We start from the raw sequence: 21,018 nt of genomic DNA on the forward strand, positions 1-21,018 counted from the left end.
TAGAGCCACATCAGATTTCTGCTGCGGAGGGAGCTGGATGGAAAGCAGGCGGCGTGTCAGGGAGCTATGCTCCGGCTGCGGGGATGCGCAGCAGAGCGAGGGCAGCGCGGTGAGGAGCTCGACTGGGCGGTGGTGGAGGATTGTGGGGAGCAGAGCGAGGTCGTGAGGCCCGGTACACGCAGCCCCTCAGAGGGCACCGCAGCTCTGTGATTGCGGCAGGCCAGAGGGCTGAGCTAACCCCCAGGCGCTCTTAGCGCTCCTCCTGACCGTTTGCGTGGTCCAGTGTGTCAAAATCATTTCCCATGATGTATTTTAGGAGAGAAGGAGGAGTGTCAGACATTTAGCTCGGTTAATCGCCTGCTTTTCTTCTCAGCTATAATTTCTATTTCAAAAACATCAGCAAAGAGAAAGAAGTAAAATGTGAAATGCCTTTTTTGGTTATACCAGTTTGTACTGTATGGTAGCAGTGAGGAGAGAAGCAATTGAAATGCGAGCTCAGAAAGGTGGCTTGTGAATTTGGGCTAGCAGATGTGTTACCCCACCCATCAGGAGAGCAGCAAAGCCGGGGAGGAGAACTGCGGCAGCCGGTTAGGCGATGTCGCTGAGGCCGATCTGCAGCACCGACGGAGCCCCGCCGAGGAAGCTGGCAGTCTGAGAGAGGTGGTGAGCGGCTCTCTGACCTCACGGGCCTGCTTGCATGATGTCATTCAAACTTTGCATGCAGTAGGAAATAGGCTGCTTCTCGTGTTGTGATGTGCATCCAGTTGTGGTGGTTTGTTTCTTTGGCTGGTTAAAGTATTACATTCATGGAAGGAGGTATCAACATAAGAAACAAGCAAGTGCTTCCCGGATGAGGTCTGCCAAACCTCACCTGCACTCTGTCCTCCTGTGCCTGAGAACAGCCCGAATTCAGGAACCCGTGGGGGAGCGCATTCAGCTCTCAAAGGAATTCTGTATGGAATAGGAGTTTTTTTCCTTTTTTTTTCTTTCAAAGGTAGAAAGAAGACTAAATTTTTGTTGTTGTAACCTCTCACGTTCAGCTTGTTTAAATCTAAAGAGCTGGCCTAGTCATTCTGCTTCCTGAGATGAGTAGGATTCAGCTCTAGCGGTTGCTGTTCACACTGATTGTTCATCTCTGGATGAGATGACTTTCTAAAACCTCGTGCGATTGGTATCGATGTGTTTCTCTCCAGATTTATGCTGATCACTGGGTCCTTCAGTCTGGAAGTCATGTATTTGATAGGCAGGAATTTCATACCATTTAGTGTCACTCAGCTGCAGGTGAAATGTGTTACAGCTAAAGTCAATTATAACCTGAATGACTTGTCCTAGCTCTGAAATCCATAGAAAAAGGAAAGCCCAACTTCTCTGCCTGTGTGTCTGATTTGCACGGTTCCCTCTTCCGGAGAGTTGGGCCCGTGATCATTAAGGTACAACATTAACAAAGATCTTATCCATTTCTGTCCTTAAAATAGGATGCTACCAGCTAAAGAAATTATTCTGGGATATTCTAGTAAGTGAGATGAATTTGCATAGAGAGAAATCTCTTTGTATGCACAGCATTAATGCATACACCTGTATATTCTGGTGAGTGTTGTGTGTGCTCCTCAACGGAGCAAATATAAAAATAATAACCAGATATCTCCTTACTCTTTTGTAAGTCTGAGAATCCTGGTTGGCCTCATTTGGCATGTCTGTTCTTTGGTGTTGTCAGATGTCCTAGGGAAGGGTCCTAATGAAAGCTCCCAGACAAGTCTCTCCAAAAGGGAGCGCAAGTCGTGTCCAGATACACTAATCCCCAGATAAACAGGCGTGTAGTGAGGGCTGGTGCACTGGTGTAATGCTAAAGAAATGGCACCAGCATGCAAATGCTCCTGAGTTCTGGAACGAAGCTGTTGCCAAGACCTTTAAGAGCCTGATGTGGCTGGCCACTGCTTCAGTGGTGGGTTTGTGTGCCTCTGCTAACCAGGTGCCGAGCTGGAAACGGGCCGTAAGCTTTCATTTATAGCTCAGCAAATTGCAGGTGAAACTCTGAACTGCAGTTTTTTTGGAAAGTACCCAGTGATTTGATTGCTCTGTCCTCCTCTCCGGTTTGATCGATGGCTCTCACGGCCCTGAGAAGGCCTCTCAGACAAATGATAGGCTAGAAGAGATTCTTTCAGTTTGCAGCACTCCGTGTTTAACAGTGACAGCGTTCCAGTTGCACTTTGATAAAAATACATTGTTAAAATATGCAGTCTGTGTACGGTACACACTGTACGCAGGACGCAGCTAATGTTTGACAAGACACCACAGCATTAATAAAACAGTGAGAAAGTAGGAAGTGCTAGCAGTTTTGTTTGCATACTGATGAAGGAGCCTTTCCCCGCTTCCTCCTGCCTCTCGCACTTTTCGTTGCGAGTTTTGTGGGCCTCTCCACTGCTGAGAGAGGCGATTGAATCTTTGGGTGACAAAGCTTTTATTCGGGGTTGTTTTTTCCAAGGCCAGTTGGTTCTGTCATTTGGCCGCGGATCCTTTTCTCTTAGCCTAGTGCGTTAACTAGTCATGGTCTCATTCTGAGCTCAAAGAGCAGTGGTTTAAATCAGTGCCTACCTTTGAGCTTGTCCCACGGGGAAGTGGAATGGTTGCGTCCTGTCTGCCCTTCCTTGGCGATCATTTCAGGCAGAAGGCAAATATCCAGCAACAGTCTTCTGCAAGCTTTGGTCTCTTACCGAGCACGCTGAATGTTCAGGCGTGACCGAACCCACTGCAGAGCAGCTGAGGTGCTGCCGGTGGCCAGCAGTCCCTGCAGCATCCACTGCTGACTCTCACCCACTGCGACCCCATAAGTACGAAAGCAACAGAGTGAAAACAAGCCTCACCTTGTTTCCAGTTACCCCGAAGTGAATGTGTTTGTCTTAAAGAAGTTCCTGGTCTTAGAAAGGGAATGTCTGACAATAAATCCAACTGGTCTTGCTAAAGTCACCCAAAGCTTTGTGAGTTTGCTTCTTGCTGTAGGAGAACCTATGCTATTTTTGACCCCAGCATCCTCTCAGAGAAGGAGTAAAAAATGTTGTAGCTGTAATTTTGTTTGACTTGCTGCCTAGAAGGAGTCTTTAAAATCAAGACACGCTGGAGAATGGCAAGAGTCTTCCTTGGATTCTGACGGTGCGTGCCCTCCGACTCCAGTTAAAGTCCTCCCTGGAGATGCTGACAGTAGCCTGTCTGGCCAGAACAAAGAGGAGTCTGATGGTAAACTCGCTGGGAACGAACTACTGGGCAAGAAAGATGCTGAGGTGGAAGGTGAAGTCTCTGCAGCTGATGAGTTGCCACAGTCTCTGGGGGAAAGGAGAGCAGCCGGGACAGATGTGCCCAGCAGTCCCAGGCAACCTAGAGCTGCATCTCCAGACGCTGGAGCTGCTGAGACAGATCAGCTGGCAAGCCTGGCTGTCACCGTTGACACTGTGTCTGTTGATGAAAAGATTGTAAATGAAATAAGGGAAGAAGCAGCTGATCTGAAAACAGACAGCAGGCTGGATGCTGGCAAAGTAAGAGCCCTGCCTGCACGGGTTGGGTTTGGTGTGGAGGCTGCCGTGGCAGTTCCCCTTGCTTTGTAAGGCCCTGATTCAGGAAAGCACTTTGAGCGCTTGCTCATTTTCTGTTAGCTCAGCATAAGTGCTTTCCCAGTCAGCAGTGTGTTCCTCAGCGGGGTGCAAGCGCTTCAAATTCCCAGATCGGCATCTTTAGTCCTGAGCTAGGAAATCACTCGTTTATGCATGTAACAAAGTGCTGTCCAAAGCAACTGACGGGCAAAAACCCTGAACTGTGACGCATGTTTCAAGTCTTAGAGGAGAAATAAGTCTCAGCTTTCAGTGCTGCCATCTGTACTAAGCAAGCAGGTTTTATAATGAAGTTCACACCAAGCCCAGCTGTCCGTACTGCTTTGTTTCTCTCCTTCTGTTGTTTCTCTCAGCTTATGCAGAGATGGGGCAAAAGTGTAAAGTGAGCTGCCAGTTGTGATGTTTACGGCTCTGCGGAAGGATGCTGGGAGGGAAGTGTGAGGTCAGAGCAGGGAAGGACTGTACCTGGGCGCTGGCTCCAGAGCTGTGGGCTGAGCCTGCCGAGCGTAATACCTTCCAGTCCGCGCACTGCTTTTCTGGTGCTCTCTGAGGGGAAAACCAAAAAACAGCAGACTGCAGAAGAGCTGCAACAAGGCGCTCGATTGTGCAGTCTCCAGCGAGGGAAGAACCACGAAGCACCACAGGGTGCAGATGGGTTAAGGGCCTGGCCCCTGCGCCTGGGGTGTCGAGCAGATGCACGCTATCCAGCTTCGTTCCGTGTCTTCCAGGAGCGTTAGAACAGGAGACCTGGTAAATTATGTCTTCCCAATCTAGCTTCCTTCCTGCCAATTTTGATAATTTGTCTAGTCCCACAGATTGGCAATGTCTCTAAGAAATGATAAGCTATAAAACTGAGCCTGGAAGACATGCCCTGTCCCCAGGAGCTTGAAATTCCAGGCCCGGCTTTCACAAACGTTTATCTGCATGCTTGCTGTATGCATCTGAAGAGTTCTGCTGAAGTCAGCAGGACTACATGGGTGTTAGCACATTAAACAGCTACACGTGTTTCACAGTGACTGGGAATATAGGAGTCCTCTCTGCAAATAGGCAGTGCCAGGTGTTGTACTTTCAAATCCATTGAAAAATCATGATACTGTTCTATGTGGCTTTACACATCTGCTGGGTGGGCTGGGGAGTTTTCTCAGAGCTGTGAAAAGCCTTGCAGGGGAAGCAGAGGACAGTAGGACAAGTGCCTTTAATCAGGGATATTTGAAGAGCACCTCTTTGCCCTCTTCAGCCCCATCTGCTACCCCTGCCCTTCCCTCCCCAGTGCTTTCTGTCTGCGAAGTGGTGTTTCGTGGTTGTCTTGTGGGTCACACCCCTAGAAGTGTCTTTCCTGTGATGATCAGTCACCTCGGATGTTTGCTGTTTTCCTTCCCTATGGAAGGAAATATGGTGTGGTATCTATGGTATACAGAGACCAGATTTGTTTTCCAAGAATCAGTTGTTGTCCTTTTTGTTGGAAATGCCTAAATGAAGCAGCAGGGTAACCCATGTGCACTCTGTGACGCCTGTCTTCTCTCAGCTCTCAAAGGCATCCGAGACCAGCGAGTGTGGGGAGGACCTGCCAGTTTCTAACCGTTCAGACCATGAGCTGATACAGCCTGTGGTGAGTCGCTAAGAGTTCCTTGTCCCTCGCGGCTGGGCTTAGCATTCCCCTGCAAACGGGCAGCCGGTTAATGTTTCACCCGTCTCTTGCAGTCTCACTGCCCTGAGTCCCCAACTGCCAGCGGTGACCTTCAGCCGTGGCACAGACCAGCAAGGTCGTCCTGCGCTTAGCTGCCTGTGCCATTTCGGAAGGTTCCTGGTCGACTGAGGCAGCGCTGTGCTTAGCAAATTACTGAGCAAACACAGGCCTCATTAGAGGAGGTGGCTTGACCAAGGACCAGCTGCATTTAGGGAGCAGTTTGGGGAGAACCAGCTCTCGCTCCAAACCTCCCCTCTAACTGCAAGGCTCTGCTGCCGAGGGAGAAGCCGAACGCGGCCTGGGACTCAGTAGTACTCGCGGATCTGCTGTGTGAGGCCCTGGCACACGCTGTTTGTGGTGAGGAGGCTTGTGGTACTCGTGCAGTCAAGAGTGGGACAGGTGTGATGGGAGGCAGGAGAGGAGGTTGCAGAAAAGGGCAGATACCATCTGTGTGTGAGATAATATCCCTGGAAAAGTAGGTCAATTATAGCTGGGACTGCACTCAGATGATTGCAAAAAGAAAATAATAAGCAGTGTAAGAATTGTGCTCCGAGGGACTGAGCAGCTTTTCCGAAGGGGAGTCTGCATGGCTGGGAGTCCTGGCTCCTGGAAGTCCCGCAGGGAGAACGTGCAGGAGGGGAGCCCTGAGATGGGGGGAGCAAAATGCCCGTCAGCATCTCTTCATCTCTACAGGAAACTGCCACTGCCATCTGCCAGTGGGACCAGAGGCAGCACGGCCAGAAAATGGCTGAGAATATCATTATTTATCAGTGATAGTGCAAGCCTGCATGTTGGCAAGCGGCTGCTGCGTCAAACAATACCTTTGGTGGTGCTTGCTTGTGGGCCTGCGTGCGCACACGCTCGTGCACACACTCCCCCCGCGTGTGCAGCCAAGTGCACGAACCCGTGGAGACTCTGCCGTTGGGAGAATTATCTCGCAGAGTGAATAGCTTGTGGGCAACTTGCAGGATCTGACTTTTAGGAGAAGTCCCTCAGAAAATCTGCAACAGCATCAGAAATAAGAACGGTAGAGGGTGGGGGAGGATCTGCTGCAAGCTTTGGACGTGCCATCTGTCATCTCTGCATGCCGTGGTCTGTGGCATGGAAGCCTGCATCAGAAATGGCGTGCTGCCCTGCAGCAATGCCGTCATGTCCTCCTCGTGCGGTACTGCAGTCCTGTGGCATCACAGGGCGAGTTTCCGCCGGGATCACCAGTGCAAGAAACCCTCGGCGCAACACGCAGCCGTCGGCCGAGCCAGTCCCTACTGGTTTAGTGAGTGTCACGCACGTCACCCCATCTCTCCTTGTCCAGGCAGGTGGCTCTGCAAAAACGCTGTTGTCTGCCTGTACCCCTCGACCTGGGGAAACAGGAAACCCAACTCACTGCTGATCAAGCCGCTAACAGTCCTCTGACTCTCTGCCTGCCGTACGGATGTGGTCTATGCTCGGATGCGGGCCTGAGTCTTGAAATAGCCATCTCTTGTGTCCTGTAAACCTTTCTGATTGCTCAAGTATCTAATGCCGCAAAGGTTTTGCTGTCAGTGGGATGGTGAAAGTGGACTCCAAGCTGTGTTATGATTTTGTTCTCACCTCTGAGGATCTCTAGCAAAACCCATGCCTATTTGTCAGAAACCGATACCTTTCTGCTTTCTTTTCTAGGACCTGCATTTCCAGAGTCGGCTTTCTGAGCAGGTACTGGATGTGGGTATTCTTTCTCCTGTTTTGGACAGCCCCACATGCAAGGTGAGTGCTATTTCTGTGATCAGGGACTGATCTTTGAGTAGGCAGGGCAAAATGCTGTCACACGATGCACTATTCGCAAGACGATGGTATTGGCATGGAGGCTTGGCAGGAGCAGACAGAAGTGAAACGCGAAGTGCCCTGCCTGTGACAGGGTGGGGATTAGAGCAACAGTCCTGCTGCGCTGCTGCATCTGTGGGGTCCGGTCTGCAGAGAGGTGCAGGTAGTCACAGTCCGCCCCGTGCAGGGGAGCTACGCCGAGGACATAAAGCTGGGGTCGAGGTGGTTTGTGAGGGTGCGTGAATGCGAGTGCACACGCGTGTGCGCTTGCCCTCCCTCCAGTATGAGCACAGATAAATGGCTTTCCCGTGGAATGGTGGGAAGCAGAGTTTATTTTCATTTTTCCTCTTGTGAATGTGTTTGTCCTTTTATTTCCCCTAAGCAGATGGAGAGGATTTGTGTAACAGAAAATGATAGCAGAGATGGGAAGAAAAGGAGGTTAACTCCCTCTGACAGATTTTGGTATAAGGAAACTTTATTCTTAAGCTTTCTTGGTTGTCTTGCCTGCTTCCTTGAAAGGGAAGAACAGGATCTTTTCTGTGAGTCCGTGCGGCATATGAAGGAGCGTATGTACGCGTGCGCATGTCTGTGCTTCCCACCTCACGTCAGCCCAGGACGTAGCTGTGATAGGGCAGTTCCAAGTGAGGAAGATTATTGTGCATCTTGAGGTTTTATCCGTGTCTTGTCAGCTTGTTACTGAGTCAGCCTGCTCAGCCCCACATTCCTGTTCAGCTTTCCGAGCTGCCCCTCTCCCGTGCCGCCTCAGCTCATCAGTGCGCTGGCTGGAAGAGCCTGCCGCAGTGTGCGGCAGAGGGTCAGGGCTCCAGCTGGGGTTTACTCAGCCTTGATCTGATTGTAAGTGAGTTGATCAGCTGCACTGGAGGAGACCTTGAGTGACAAACTCACCACCTGTCCAGCAGAGAGGAGCAATCCAGTTTGTTAGGTTGTGTTTGGAGAATACACCTGTCCTCTTGTGCCTAATAATGAGCATAATCAGATGTGAAGGGAAAACAAAACATATGCCTGCTGTGCTCTCCCCCTCTCCCTCTTGCTACAGCGCAGTCATCGTGCATACAAATGTCTTGCTGGAGCAGACACATTTTGAGTTTATTACAGCCTTGTCTTGAGGAGAGAGAGGTGGATTTGAAATGGTGCCCCCCGCAGAACTGCAGCTGCTCTTTTGTGTCGATAGACAGAGGCTATTTTGAAATGATTCTGGATTGTGGCAATGTGTTTACTTCCACAGATGAGCTTGCTTTGCTTTGAACATATTGGTAAAATATTCCGCTTTAGAAAAAGACCGCCTCTGTGGCAGCAACTGGAGCAGGGCATTGGGGTCTTTGGTTAGTGTGCTGTGCCAGGAGCTGCGGGAGGCTGCGGAGGCAGTGTGGGCTGCTGGCTGCCAGGACGCCTGACTTCTCTCCTGGCAATGGACCCCCCACTTAACAGGTGTCTCAAGTGCTGGCATCCTGCTTCGCTGGCATTGCCGCACGCCGAGGGCGATGGCGGTGAGGAGCTGGAAGCAGGCTCAGGGTCTAAGCTGGTGCCTGTTGGAGACCATGGAAACCCTCCTGTCGAGGTCCTTGGGGGACTGTGCTGTGCAGAGAGAGGAGACAGGCTATTATCTGTCATCCTGCTTTCCTGTGCCCCCCAGACTGCCTTTACATCTCGAGCATGTGAGATTCTTCCTGTGGGACTCAGCCTGGCATTTAAATAGGACAGAAAACCAAGCTGCTAGCAGTACTCGGTGCTTCCTCCAGGGCTGCTGGGGGTCCCGAGGCAACAAGAGGGGCAAAACTCTCCTGTGACTGCACAGTCAGGGCTTAAAACCCATCTCTTGCTCCTTGCAGGCAGGCGCTGTCTTCACTTCTTAAGCGTGTCTCGAGATTCCTGCAGCCGGTGATTCCTGGGGAGGGAGTGCCCTCCTGGGAAGCAGTGTCACAGGGCCCCAAGCGTGGGCTCAGCAGCATCGCTCGGTTGCTGGTTATCTTTGTTCCCAGGAAGGTCTCATTCTCCATTTGTCTGGCTTTACTTTTGAAGACAGCGGTGGCAGAGCCCGAGCTGAGCCAGAAGACGTTTGCTGAGCTCCTTGGTTCTCAGGAACTGAAGTCGTTATTTAGGCTGCGGCAGGAGGGAGGCTGGGAGGGGGAGCTGCCTGGCAGAGCTCCGGCCAGGCCGATGTGATGGAAGGTGACAGCACTTGCAGGGAATCCTTCTGCTCTTTGCTCCGCTGTACATTTGCATAAAGCACTGCTGTTTTAATTCTGTGTTCGTTTTGGCCCTGCCCCTTAGTATGCTCTCGCATGGCAGAGGCTGAGCTCACCTCCTGTTTCTGTGGTCCCCAAGAATTTAGGAATGAGCTGCTCTGGGGACCTAGTGTCCAGAAACCCCAGCAGGAAGGCTGGGCCGTTAATGCTTTTCCAGGTAGGACCAGTGGTATGAAGAGGGAATTTCTTCCTCTCCCCAGGCGAACTGTGCAGTGCCTGTTTGTGTGTGCCCGCTGCCGGGAGCGCTGACCGCTCCGTTTACTCAGGCGGGATCGGCTGGTCCTTACCTGCCAGCCTTGATTTCCTGGGCCGGGCATGGTGTGCGTTCCTCCATCACCTGGTGCGGCTGCAAGCTGCATGCCTGCAGATCGGAGCTGGATCCTCCCGGGCTTGGGGTTATGCCTCTATGCTTGCTGGTTTCCTTTCTTCCCACAAAAACCTCTCTGGACAGAGGCACCTGGTAGATAGCAGGTGGGAGCAGGGGTGGCTGACTATTTCACATTCAAATATTTGCCATTCATATTTCAAATAGTTAGTATTTCATAAATGAGCCAACTGAAATCCCTCAAGTGGATTACCAAGGGGGGGGGGCTGGCGTCCTCAGCAGCACCCAGACTGATTTGTTCTGGAGAGAGTAGTCAGAAATCCCTGTGTAAGTGTGACTGCACGTAGTATAATGCCCGTGATGATCTGCTCGGGAACAGGGTGCAAGGCAGAGCTGAGTCCTGTTGTGATTCTGGTTGTAGTTGATACGTCAATTTGCTTTATGGCCATGGCACGTTATTTCACTTTTGTGTGTGTCACATTCCTTTTTTAGGAGATTTTTGTCCTATGTTTTTCAGAGAGTTTAGTGTTATTTGGATATGTGTCCAAAATGCTGAACACTGGCAGAGAATCCATCTTCTGTATTGAAAAAACAGCCCCCAAACCAAACTCTAACTCAGCCTGGAGAGCTGAGCTCCCAGTTGTCTCTGTTGTGCTGGTGGAACTATTTCTCCAAGGTGTCCCTCCAGCTTTTCGTGTCCCGTGGCTACCTGTGGGAGAGGAGGCTGGTGCACGCAGCTGGGCACTCTGCAGTACCTGCACGCTGCGGATGCAGCTCGGTCCTTGGCATCAGTGCTGATGTGCAGGACCAGCGTGGCAACTGCTCTTCAGCAGAACCACTGTAAGCTCCTGACAGGCTTTGACGGCAAGGGAGCCAGCAAACTCCCCACTGTTTGCTTTTACCTGCAGGCACAGGAGCTGGGAGAAGAGGAAAAAGACCAAAGCAAAGCCAGTATAGAGGAAGAGCAAAGCAAAAGAACAAAAGCTGCTAAGAGGTATGGTACAAACAGTCAGGGCAATCAAGGAGGTATGGACAGGTCTAGCTCCGGACGACTTTCCTGTCTAGTCTGCCCCTGCTGTGCTCTGATCGCTCTAACCCGTACAGGAGTCCTTTGCAGAACACCCTGAGGTCCTGCAGCTTCCCACAAGGTCTTTTCCCTTCCATCTCTCGCTTTTCTCCTCCCCACCTCCTCAGTACTGTCTCAGCGGGTTTCAGATTTGTTTCAGCTTTTGGCTGGGGAGGCATGAAAAATACCTGCCTTTCTTTTCCTGGCATTCTCCCCCAGCTGTGAAGTTGGCTTTTCAGTTTCCCTTACAGCTATCTGACTTTTCTCTAAGGCAGCAAAAGTTAACTGTCTTGCCGAGATGATCTGGACTTGTTCACGTTGTGTGTTGTGCCTTATGGCACTTAACTGTGGAAGACTAGCCACCAGCCAACGTGAACGGTTCTGTTCCGTTTCCTTCCACGAAGGTGGCCTAGAGCAAGTCACTGTTTGGGCAAGCATCAGTGTTAAGCTGTTTTATATCCTGCTGTGTGGACAACTTACTCCAGAGTGCAACAGCTGTCACCCCAAGAGCAACGCAGGCTCTTAGTTGCTGTGAGGATTAGGCTGTTAAGGGGAACTATTTTCCTCCTGTTTGTGGAGACTTGTTTAAATTGATCAAAACACTGTGCTGAGCAGTGAGCCCCGTGTTCTCCCGAGCCCTCTCCTTGAGAGCTGTAGCACGTGGCATTTATAGATGAACTGTGTCAAAACTCCTAGTCTCCATACGGAGTTACAGGGTATTCTTGGGCACTGGGAGCCAAGAAGCTGTTGCCTGTGCCAGGAAAACTTGTGAACAGAAGAAGCTGCAGTCGATCTTAATGACTTGCTGTGCGCACTTGGGATTCGCAGCCTCGTGCTCAGAGGAGCTGTTCATGTGAAGGTCCCCGAAAATATGTTCTGCCCACAGGAATTGTCTCCTTATCACTTGGTAGCTGCTTCCCAGCTATGCATCCTCTCCTTTCTCCCTGCCTGTAAAGCTACTTCGTGCTTGCCTAGCCTCTCTTCTCTGTGCTGCTGAGATGAAGTAGGTCTGTAGATGTAAACATGCCTGCCAATATTTCCATCTGTAACTGAGACACAGTGCGAGTATTACTAACAGGGCTGATTTATCTTGGGGAAATTCTCTAAGGACTTGGAAAGAGAGGGATATAGTCCAGGGAAGGGATTCAGCGTTTTGAGATTGACAGCCACCTGTGAAAGCCTCAGCTGCCTGTCAGTCCGGCAGCGCTTGTGGGGCTGGGAAGGGGATGGAGCTTTGTGCCGCCTTCGGCAGCCTCAGTTCGGACAAATGGGTCCCCGTGGCAGGCATGAGCTGGGCTGCGGACTCCGTGCCCCTCCAGGTCCAGCTGCACGTCCCGTCCTCCCTCTGTCTTGTCTACCTGCAGCAAGCACTAGAATCTAACTTGTGCTAATCTGATCTTCTGTTACCTTTTTTCTGCTGCAAAGCGAGAGGGATCAAAGTGAAACGTCAGAAGAGAAGTGTGTTGCTTTAGAAAGCCCCAAACAGGAAGAGGCTGTGGCCCTGGCGCCGGAGGAGGGACCGCTGGATAGCCTAATCAATCTGGAGGAGCTTGCTGCCCCACAGAAAGCGTAAGGGCTCGCTTTAAGTCCCTGGTGTTGTAAGCATGACAGATCTTGTCCTTTTTTTGCCCTTCTTTGTATTCTTTTGTGTGATGTCAGCACGCCAGGAGATACGGTTTGGTGGGCATGGCAGAGACTGCGAGCATCTCAGCGTGCAAATCCAAGCAGCTGTCTTGCTGGCAAGAGTGCTGAGATAACGCGGCATGATAGTCGTCTGGACTGGGGAGGGTGAGAACAGCAGCTCAGCCCTTGGGGTCTGCAACGCAGGAATCTCTGGGATGGAGCAAGATCTGTTTGCTGTGTATTTGGAAGAGCCTCCTTCCTACCAGTGTCGCTAACAAGGCCAGGCATTCACACTCCTTTGATAAATGCTTTCACGCAGACTCCTGAGTTCACTTGCTGAGCAGTGCTGAGATGAGAGGAAAAAAGTATCAGAATATGTTTTATTAGAGTTGCTGGGAACATTGGTTGGTTTGAGATAATGAGGTCAGAGCGCAAGATGGTAGAACTCGGGTTCCCTGCAAAAACTAGTGGTTTATCACCGTACTAAATTGACAGTCTTTGCTGATAGGTACCTGCAATTCCACTGCAATGGAAGATCTCGGTAGAAATGATCATGCTGACTTTGGTTTCTATGTCAAATGACAGATCAGCAGATGGAGCTGGAAAAAATAGGCAGTGCATCTCTCAGGACAAAGCAGTGGAGAAGCAATCTTTGGTGTGGAGACCAGCACAGTAGTTCACTTTTTCTGCTAGGAATTGTGTTGAGTCATGTAAATGTTTATGTTGGCTGGTAGCTTTTTTAAACCAAAAAATGAGTCAAAAGGAAGAACATGATAAAAGGATGGAAGGGTCCAAATTGCTTTGCAGAGCAGCCTGATAATTGGCACCTTCTGGAGGTGTCTCTGCAGTCGGCCCAGAGCATGTGGTGTTACGGGGGAGCACTAGTGATGTGTGATTTCCCTAGAACCTAAGTACCCTTTCCCCTCTCTTGCTCTGGTGTTGCTAGTGGCTACCCAAGGAACTTTTTCACTTTGACTCAAGGCTGTGCTACTGGGGCTGTTTCTGCCCTGTTTCTTGGCAAGTCTGAAGTCCTTCTGCCTTACCCTAGCAGTCTCAGAGCATGCTGAGACCTTGCTGCTTCAGATTCCACTAGCAATGAATAAAAATGTCATTTTGTTCTTAGACCAATGTTCTTTTCCCCTCCTTCCCCTTCAGCCTCTTTCAGGCCTCATAACTTTGCTGCTCTATGTCTGAAAAAACTTAATGAGAAGCAGATTGGTTTTGAATTTTTGGAGAGCTTAGGGCTTTCTGTTGCCTAGAGCTGGCAAAATCCCAGCACGCTTTAGATTGCAAATGCAGAAAAATACCTGGTCCATCGGAAGCACATTGCCAGTGCCTGGGTTGGAAGCAGGTACTGATTGCATCTGCTTTTATGCCTGACAGCCCCAGCCAGGGTCTCATAGCTACTAGATCCTTCGTGAAGTGAGGCCATGTCACGCTTGCGAGGTGAGCTGTAATGGGCCAAAATAAGAGTCATGCAGGACCTAAGTGCTGCTAGAGCTGGAGTTAATAATTTATCAGTCAGTGTCTCTCTGGGAGTCAGTGACGGGCCTGACCAGTGGGGCTTGGGGAATCTCCCATGCTGTTATCTGAGGTAACGTGTTACTTGAAGCTTTGAGCGTGTGCTGTGTATGCCCCAGTAGCCTTGTAAAGAGTACTTGCCTGAGTCTCCTCCTGTGAGCTGCAAATTTAGGGGTGTAAGGCCAGTGCGTTTGGCAGGGAAGCGTGAAGATGGGTTTGTTTTCCAGGCATGTGGCAGGGAGCACCGACAACATGAACTCTGTAGCAAGCTTGTCTCCTGCCTCTGTGCCCTCCACCTGCCTGCGCTGCTGTTCCTCACCTCCTGTGAGCTAAACAGCAAGCGCTCCCCAGCAGCACTTCTGCACCAGCCCAGAAGTGGCTGCAAACCAGTGGAGATTCTGCATATTCCTTCCCTTCCTAGACAGTGAAGCTTGTACTGCAAGTGGCTTTGAGATTTTTGGTTTGGAGGTGATACTGTGTGGGGGGATGTTGCTGTTCCCTTCACGTCGCTCAGTTCTGTTATCCTTTTGCCAAAGGTGGTTTCTTTTTTTGGTAGGCAACCTGAGGAGGAAATCGAACAGGAGAAGACCTTGAACCAGCCTAATGAAGAATCCCTAGAGGAAGTAGCCAAGGAGCTGGAGAAGGAGGTGGAGGAAGCGAAAATGCGTTTATTGCAAGCAAAGGAGGAGAAAATTCAGCAATTCCAGGAGGAGATGAGGCAGCAGGAGGAGGAGGAAGCTCAGAAGCTTCATCAGCAAAAAGAAAAATCCCTCAGGTACTTTCCTTTTTCACTCCCTCTCCCCTCTGCTTCTCCTCTCGAGCCTTTCCCAGCTGTGCTTCATTGCTGGTGGCCCCAGGCTTGTGCTGTGTTATAGGCCGCCCCCTTCGAACTCTGCAGCAGGAGCTTGGTGCTGCTTTGCGGAGTTGTGGGCGAAGGAGGCGTTAACAAGGCTTCTGGGGGGAAGGAGCATGGGACTGATGTTGCCTGACGCAAACAACCCTGCACTTGAGGATCTGCACATCTTGAAATGAGTAGCGGTCTGCTATCAGAGCTGTAAATGCATGAAGTAGGTGTGTAGAGAGTACGTTGCAGCTGAGGAAAGTTCTCTCTCCAATATAGACGAGAGAGCATCTTCCTCGTGACCTGCAAGAAGAGCTATGATTCAGTGCATATGCAGCTTCCAGCATAACTACGCACTTGTCTCGTTGTAAACCTGGGAAAAGTCTCCAGTTCAGTGCCTGGTGCTTTAGTGTCTGGTGCTTTACCACCTGGCAGACTTTCAAATCCTGGGCTAAATGGCAGTAAGAGTACTGGAAATTGGAACATTAGAAAAGATGAGGTTGCCCCAGAGGAACCATATGAAGCTCTGGTACTGCATGTTTTACAGAGGGACTTCCAAACGAGGCTTTTAGGAATAGGGCAAGGCTTTGTACGTGTGAAATCCAGCCAATGTGCAGAGACCTAACTAATAACAATCCAGACAGCAGAACAGCACTGGGAGCTGGGTCCTCTTGTTTCTGGGGGTTTGCTCTCAGGGCTTGCATTTTGTTTGGGGTGGCCCTAATAAATATGCTCTTAGCAGCACACTGAGACAGCCAGGAACAGTACCTTGACATGAAATGTTGTGGGAATGCTGTGTTGGGTGCAAAGGAAGACATAGAAATTGCACCTGGAGGGAGAAAAGTCTAAGCAGTAATAAAGCAGTAATGAAAAGGGGTCTAGTATGAAAATATGGACCTTGCAGATGTGCTAATACATCCAGCTACCTTGGCTGGGAGCCTCTTTTCATTTATCAGGAGTTGATTTCATTTACTTCAAAAAAAAAAGTGCCACCTGTGATGATATACTGCATTTTAAAAATGTGCCACAGAAGTTTGTTCCTCAGAGGTTGCGTCTCCAGTACCATCAGCCGCATTCTGGAAGTATGGAAGAGAATTAATGATCTGGAGCCTTGGGAATGCATCTCTCAAGCAGGCACAGCTAGTGGGAGCAGCAGCTGATCTGTGGGCCTGGGGGAGGTGGCTTTGAAGATATTAAAGCCTCCTGAACCTTTTTTTTCCTGCTCCTTATCTCTCAGGACTCTGAAAGAGGATTTGGCAAAGGCTTCCAAAGAGGAAGAGTTGCGGGTGAGAAAGGAAGAAGCTGAGAGACTTTCAAAGCTGCGAGTCCAAATCACCTCAGAGACTGAGGCAGAGAAGGAGAAGATAAGGTGAAAAGTTTCACTGCTAGTAGGAAGCTGCCCTCCCTGGGAGCATGAACTCTGCTGGCTGGGGAGGGAAGTACCTTGCACGCCACCAGCAGCCCCTTAAAGAGGACGAACTAGCCAACCTGAGCTTCCCACAGCTGATACCTTGCTTTAGTAGTAAATATGACAAAGTAACTATGATCCAGTACGTGCTGGGCAGCCACGTGTTAATAGGAGACAAAGCTGACAAGCCGTAATGGTAACTGCTCTGCCTTTTTAGAGCTGATGAAGATTTGCTAAATGCAAGCACACTACGTAATAGTGCCCTGCAGAGAGGTGTTGCTGTAGTGTAGGCCTAGTCACAGCTCTGGGGCATGTGAGTGAAAGAAATTGCATTCTCAAGGAGCGCTGCGCTCTGTAATGTAGCTTGCATTGACTGGATGTCTCTCTGTAATGGCTATGGAGGCCTGTGAAAACAATTGGAGGAAGCAGAAAGGGCAGACACTGGAAAACTTACGTTTTGGTTATTTCCTTTTTACTTAGCTGACAGGTATGTGCACAGCTCCCTTTGTCTTCCATCTGACTGCTTAGCTGTTCATTTCCAAGGGCTTAAGTGATATGCTTGTGAATCTGAGTAGGCCTTGGTTCTCCGTTTCTTCCAATGGCGTGTCTCATCCTGTAGTGGTTTGTGCCCTGAGCTCTAGTTCTTAAATGCAACCCAGTGTTAGAGTACCAAAGTCTGACTTCCTTCTGTCTCTGCATTCTTGTTGCAAACCTACCAGGGCAGAGCAAGAGGTCGCACTGCAAAAACTGAGAGAAGAGTGGGAATCGCTGCAGGTGACAGAGAAGGAGAACCTGGAGGGGATGAAGAAGGTTATTTTGGAGAAAATGAAGTTGGAAATGGAGGATGCTCAGCAGAATGAGATGGTTGGGCTGGAACAAGAGAAGGAACAGTTCCTGAGGGAGTTCAAGGAGAGATTAGAAAGGGAAAAAAAGAAGGTGAGACTTGTTTACTACCAGATAGGGTCAGACCCATGCCAGTTATGCTGACTTGGCTTGCATTTTAGTGTTAAACTGTTGAGATTACAGAACACCCACATGTGCTTTAATAGTCATTCAGTTAAAACATAAAGGGAAGATGTTTGGCATGCTATTAGAGGGATGATTGGGATGGGAAGGAGTAATCTCATATTTTTGTTGCAATGGTGATTAATTAACCATTATTTACATGGCCACGTTGCATCTGAAGAAGTGAGAAAGATCATTGTGTGCCTTTGCCAAACTAAGCCAAACCATTTTGCCAGATCAGAATAGCTTTCACTGCTGCTTTAGTCCTCCAGAAGGCTTGGAGCATCCTTGAATGGAGACAGTTCGTGGTCCTCCCAGGAATAGCACAGCATGATGTTCAGGCCCATCAAGATGTCTTGGGGTGGAAACAGAGAGAGAGTGAAGGCACCTTGTATGTCATTCGTCGTGGACAGGGGTTGACTGCTGTGGGTTTTGAAGCTTAGGGATAGATGTTAATTGCAGCTGCATCCTGTGCACTGTGTCTCTACAAATAGAGGTTTTCCAGCAGGCCGTCTATTGCTTATGTTTCTGCAGGCCACAGATGAGCTAGAGAAGCAGTTTGCAGCAGAGCTCCAGCAGCTGAAATATGCAGCAGCAGAGAAGCATCGAAAGGTACGAGCTGGTGTCTCTAGGATATGAATTGTTTTTATCCACACTGTCTCCAAATGTGGCTGGGGAGGGTGGCATTAATTTTTTCCACTTCCTAAATATGGTTCTGGTCTGGGTCAGCATTTGGACATGCTCCGAGTAGGGAGGGGTGAGACTGTATACATTGATCTTTGCCATGCTGCCTGCTCTCTGTGGGAGGGCACTAAATGGATCTTGTCAGAAGGGTGACATGTCTCTGTGGGTGGTTTGCTTGGCAGGTCATTTCCAGCCTGCAAACCCAGATAGCAGAGGCACAGAGGAGTGAGGAGGCTCAGCTGCGTGAAAACTTGCAGAGGGCAGAGCAGAAAGTCCAGCAAAAAGCATACCAAGTAACAGAATATGAACGTGAGGCAAGTATTCATCCTCGGTGGCTGAAGATTCTCCACCCTCTCTCCTTCTTGGATGCTTGGTGAGGTCTGAAATGCAGAGTTCCCTGCCCAAGGATGACAGTGGCGCGTTAGGGGAAGGGACACTCCTACAGCATCTCACCTCACCGGGGCACTTGCTTTCTAGCACCCAGGCCGCTGCCTGATCTTGTGATCGGTCGCAGGGTACTCTGAACTTCAGCCTTTCTCCTTCTGCGAGAAGTTGCTCTCTGGGTGGGGGGCTGCTGTAGTGCAGTGCCGTGGTTCAGGTGAAGCCTCTTTTTGTTTGATCACTGCAGCTCAGTGAGCTTTTGAGAGAAAAACGCCAGGGAGTGGAAAAAGACCATGAGAGGAAAATGGAGAGAATGAAAGAGGAGCACCATGAGGTCCTAGCAAGGATTCGAGATCAGTACGAGGAGGAGGTACTGCGGGGGAGCACAGTGAATTGGGAGGTGGCTGTAGTAGCTCAATTGGGGTGTCCTTGGGCTGGCATTGCTTTCCCGAGGGTGTGTGTCCTATGTGTTCATGCTGGCTTCCTGGAGAACCCTCTGTTTCACTCCGCCACTTTTCGTTTGGCTTTTGCAACAAACAGGAGAGAAAACAAAGAGCGGAGCTGTCTGAGGGCCTGCGAAGTGAGGTGGTGCGCCTCCGACACCTTCATGAAGTGGAGGTGAAAGCTCTGCAGGCAGAGCTGGATGAGCGGCTTGCTGAATTGCAGCATAGGCACAGGGAGAAGGTGAGGAGAACGCTACATCATCATAGTTTGTTATGACTTGGCTGCTTGGGGATGGCATGGGTACTGTGACACTGCAGTGCTCCTGCCACCCTCCACAGCCCAGTGCAGTACAAGTGGCAGGTCATATTTTCCCAGGTTTTTGCTGTTCGCCCTGGTGGCAGAGCTCTGCTTGGTGAGCAGCTTGTGCCATTCTTCTCTGTTTAACTCACTCCATCTCTGTGCAGGAGAGAAAACTCCAGGATTCAGAACATGAGCTTGAAATGCGAGCAAAGGCTGTTAAGGCCAAATCGGTGCAGCTCCTTAACCAGGTGAGCGAGCTGTGGTGGACTCTTAGATATTTCCCAAGCTGTGCTGCTCTTCTGGCTGCTTCCTTGTGAGTTACTCTTCAGAAGTGCTCCAGCCAAGGCTTTTGCTGCCACCCAAGTTAGAAGTGAAATGTCTATCAAGAATTGGAGCAGTACTAAGCATTATTATTATAGTCCAGCTTCATGGCTGTTGGTGTTTGCGTTGAAGGTCAATGCCCTGGATTTGCTCCCCTGCTTTGGCAGGCAGTATGTGGCTGTAAGAGTGTTAGAGGGCTCATGCAAATGCTGTTGTGACAGCACGTCCTGCTGAGTGTTACTTTGGATTTCGGACAATCTCTTCCTGATTTACCTCCTCTTCTCCCTGCTGTCTTGAGAAGGGAATGACTGTTCCTGTATTGTGGAAAGCAGAGTGGAGAGGAAGATGCTCCAAAAGCTGTGGAGCTGGCATAAATAAATCACTGGCTGATACTCTTATCTGTCAGATCTCGTAAGTCCTGGCTTGCTCCAAGGGCTGTAGATAATCTTGATTCTATTACCCCGTCCTTTCCAAGTAGCACCGGGGTAAGAAAGGGAAAAGGTGGAGAAATGCTGGGGGCAACCAGAGGCTTCACAAAAGTGAGATCCTGGACAAATGGGCATGTGCCTTGAGAACTCTTGCCGCTGAGCAAGATGGGATGTTCTTCCCACAGGGATACGCTTATTCCCAGCTTCTCCCTTGGTGAAGTCTAACAAAAGGAGGGGAACGGAGTGAGTGTATATGGAGGGGAACAAAGCAAAACTGAGAACAATGCTCAGCTATTTTGTAATGGTCTGGAAACTTAGGCCTGACCTCTGCACTTCTCCAAATGCTGCTGAGTCTCAGCAGTCTCCTCTGCTGGCATCACCATGCTCTGATGCTCATCTACTTGCTCTCCTGTACGTAGGAGGAGACTCTGAGAAAGAAAAGGCAGCAGCTGCTGGATGAAGACAGACGGACTGAGCTGGAGAGAGAGGTATGTATGTTTGAGTCCTGGGGAGGTGTTGTGCTGCTTTTCTTCAGGAGACAGGGACCAGGGGGAGCATGCTAGAATGATGGCTTTAAAAAGCAAGCTGTATAGCTCTTAAATTGTGGGTCTAAAAATCCCTCCCTGCCACCTTGCCTCAGCCTGGCGTGCCACCTTGCTGGAAGCTCAGAGCTATTTCCCCAAAGTAGGCGACAGTCCTGCACTGCTCTGCTTTGCTCTGGTACTGTTTATGGATAAAGTCCTAGTCTTTGATTAATATGTCATTTACCAAATTGTCTCATAGCTGGGACAGTGCCTAGATAGTAGCTGCCAGAACCATTGAAGGTGAAATGGGAGCCTCAGTTTAGGCTGGTCGTCTCCCAGACTGAGCAGAAAAACTATCTTGCTGTAGTATGCAAAGCCAATGAACTGTCCCTTTGAAATGCACTGGTCTGCACAGTCTCAAAGAGAAGCTGGACGCTGGCCTCCTCTGCCCTCCCCACCTCTCTGCCTTGCGGACTCCCGTATTTTGCAGGATGTATGAGCTTATAGTGCTGCAGACATCAGAGTCACTGCAGCTTTGTGGCCAGAAGCTGAGATGCAGATCAAGTAGCTGCTCACCAGATAAAAGGTTTCCAGAGTGTTACCAGTTGCCTACAGTTGTGAAGGGCCTGCAGAGCAGGCTAAGGAATGTGTGAGCAAGGTGAATAGGGTGGACCTGACCAGAAGGTAAATGCCTCCAACATCCAGGAGAACTTCCTGTGGTGAGATGTTGGCAAGCTGTCTGTTCCTCCAGGACTGGCATGTGGTGTGCACATTTGTAGCTCTGGGATCTGCTG

At 50.0% G+C, this 21,018-nt stretch overlaps 1 protein-coding gene across 4 annotated transcripts in view; it reads left to right on the forward strand.

Moving 5' to 3' along the window:
• Positions 1 to 21,018, forward strand: part of CEP164 (centrosomal protein 164) — a 44,025-nt gene that overhangs the window by 13,745 nt on the left and 9,262 nt on the right. For 2 of the 4 annotated variants that reach the window (XM_064524192.1, XM_064524195.1), the window contains 14 exons: positions 3,087 to 3,527; positions 5,125 to 5,208; positions 6,946 to 7,029; positions 10,587 to 10,672; positions 12,170 to 12,313; positions 14,445 to 14,663; positions 15,967 to 16,098; positions 16,857 to 17,073; positions 17,677 to 17,754; positions 18,009 to 18,140; positions 18,455 to 18,577; positions 18,748 to 18,891; positions 19,116 to 19,199; positions 20,120 to 20,188. In XM_064524192.1, coding sequence (XP_064380262.1) covers positions 3,087 to 3,527; positions 5,125 to 5,208; positions 6,946 to 7,029; positions 10,587 to 10,672; positions 12,170 to 12,313; positions 14,445 to 14,663; positions 15,967 to 16,098; positions 16,857 to 17,073; positions 17,677 to 17,754; positions 18,009 to 18,140; positions 18,455 to 18,577; positions 18,748 to 18,891; positions 19,116 to 19,199; positions 20,120 to 20,188 — 2,037 coding nt within the window. The remainder of the gene's footprint in view (positions 1 to 3,086; positions 3,528 to 5,124; positions 5,209 to 6,945; positions 7,030 to 10,586; positions 10,673 to 12,169; positions 12,314 to 14,444; positions 14,664 to 15,966; positions 16,099 to 16,856; positions 17,074 to 17,676; positions 17,755 to 18,008; positions 18,141 to 18,454; positions 18,578 to 18,747; positions 18,892 to 19,115; positions 19,200 to 20,119; positions 20,189 to 21,018) is intronic. The other 2 variants (XM_064524193.1, XM_064524194.1) reach the window with 2 other exon arrangements.

The sequence above is a fragment of the Dromaius novaehollandiae genome, chromosome 21 (genome assembly GCF_036370855.1).
Source record: "Dromaius novaehollandiae isolate bDroNov1 chromosome 21, bDroNov1.hap1, whole genome shotgun sequence".
NCBI classification, from domain to species: domain Eukaryota; kingdom Metazoa; phylum Chordata; class Aves; order Casuariiformes; family Dromaiidae; genus Dromaius; species Dromaius novaehollandiae.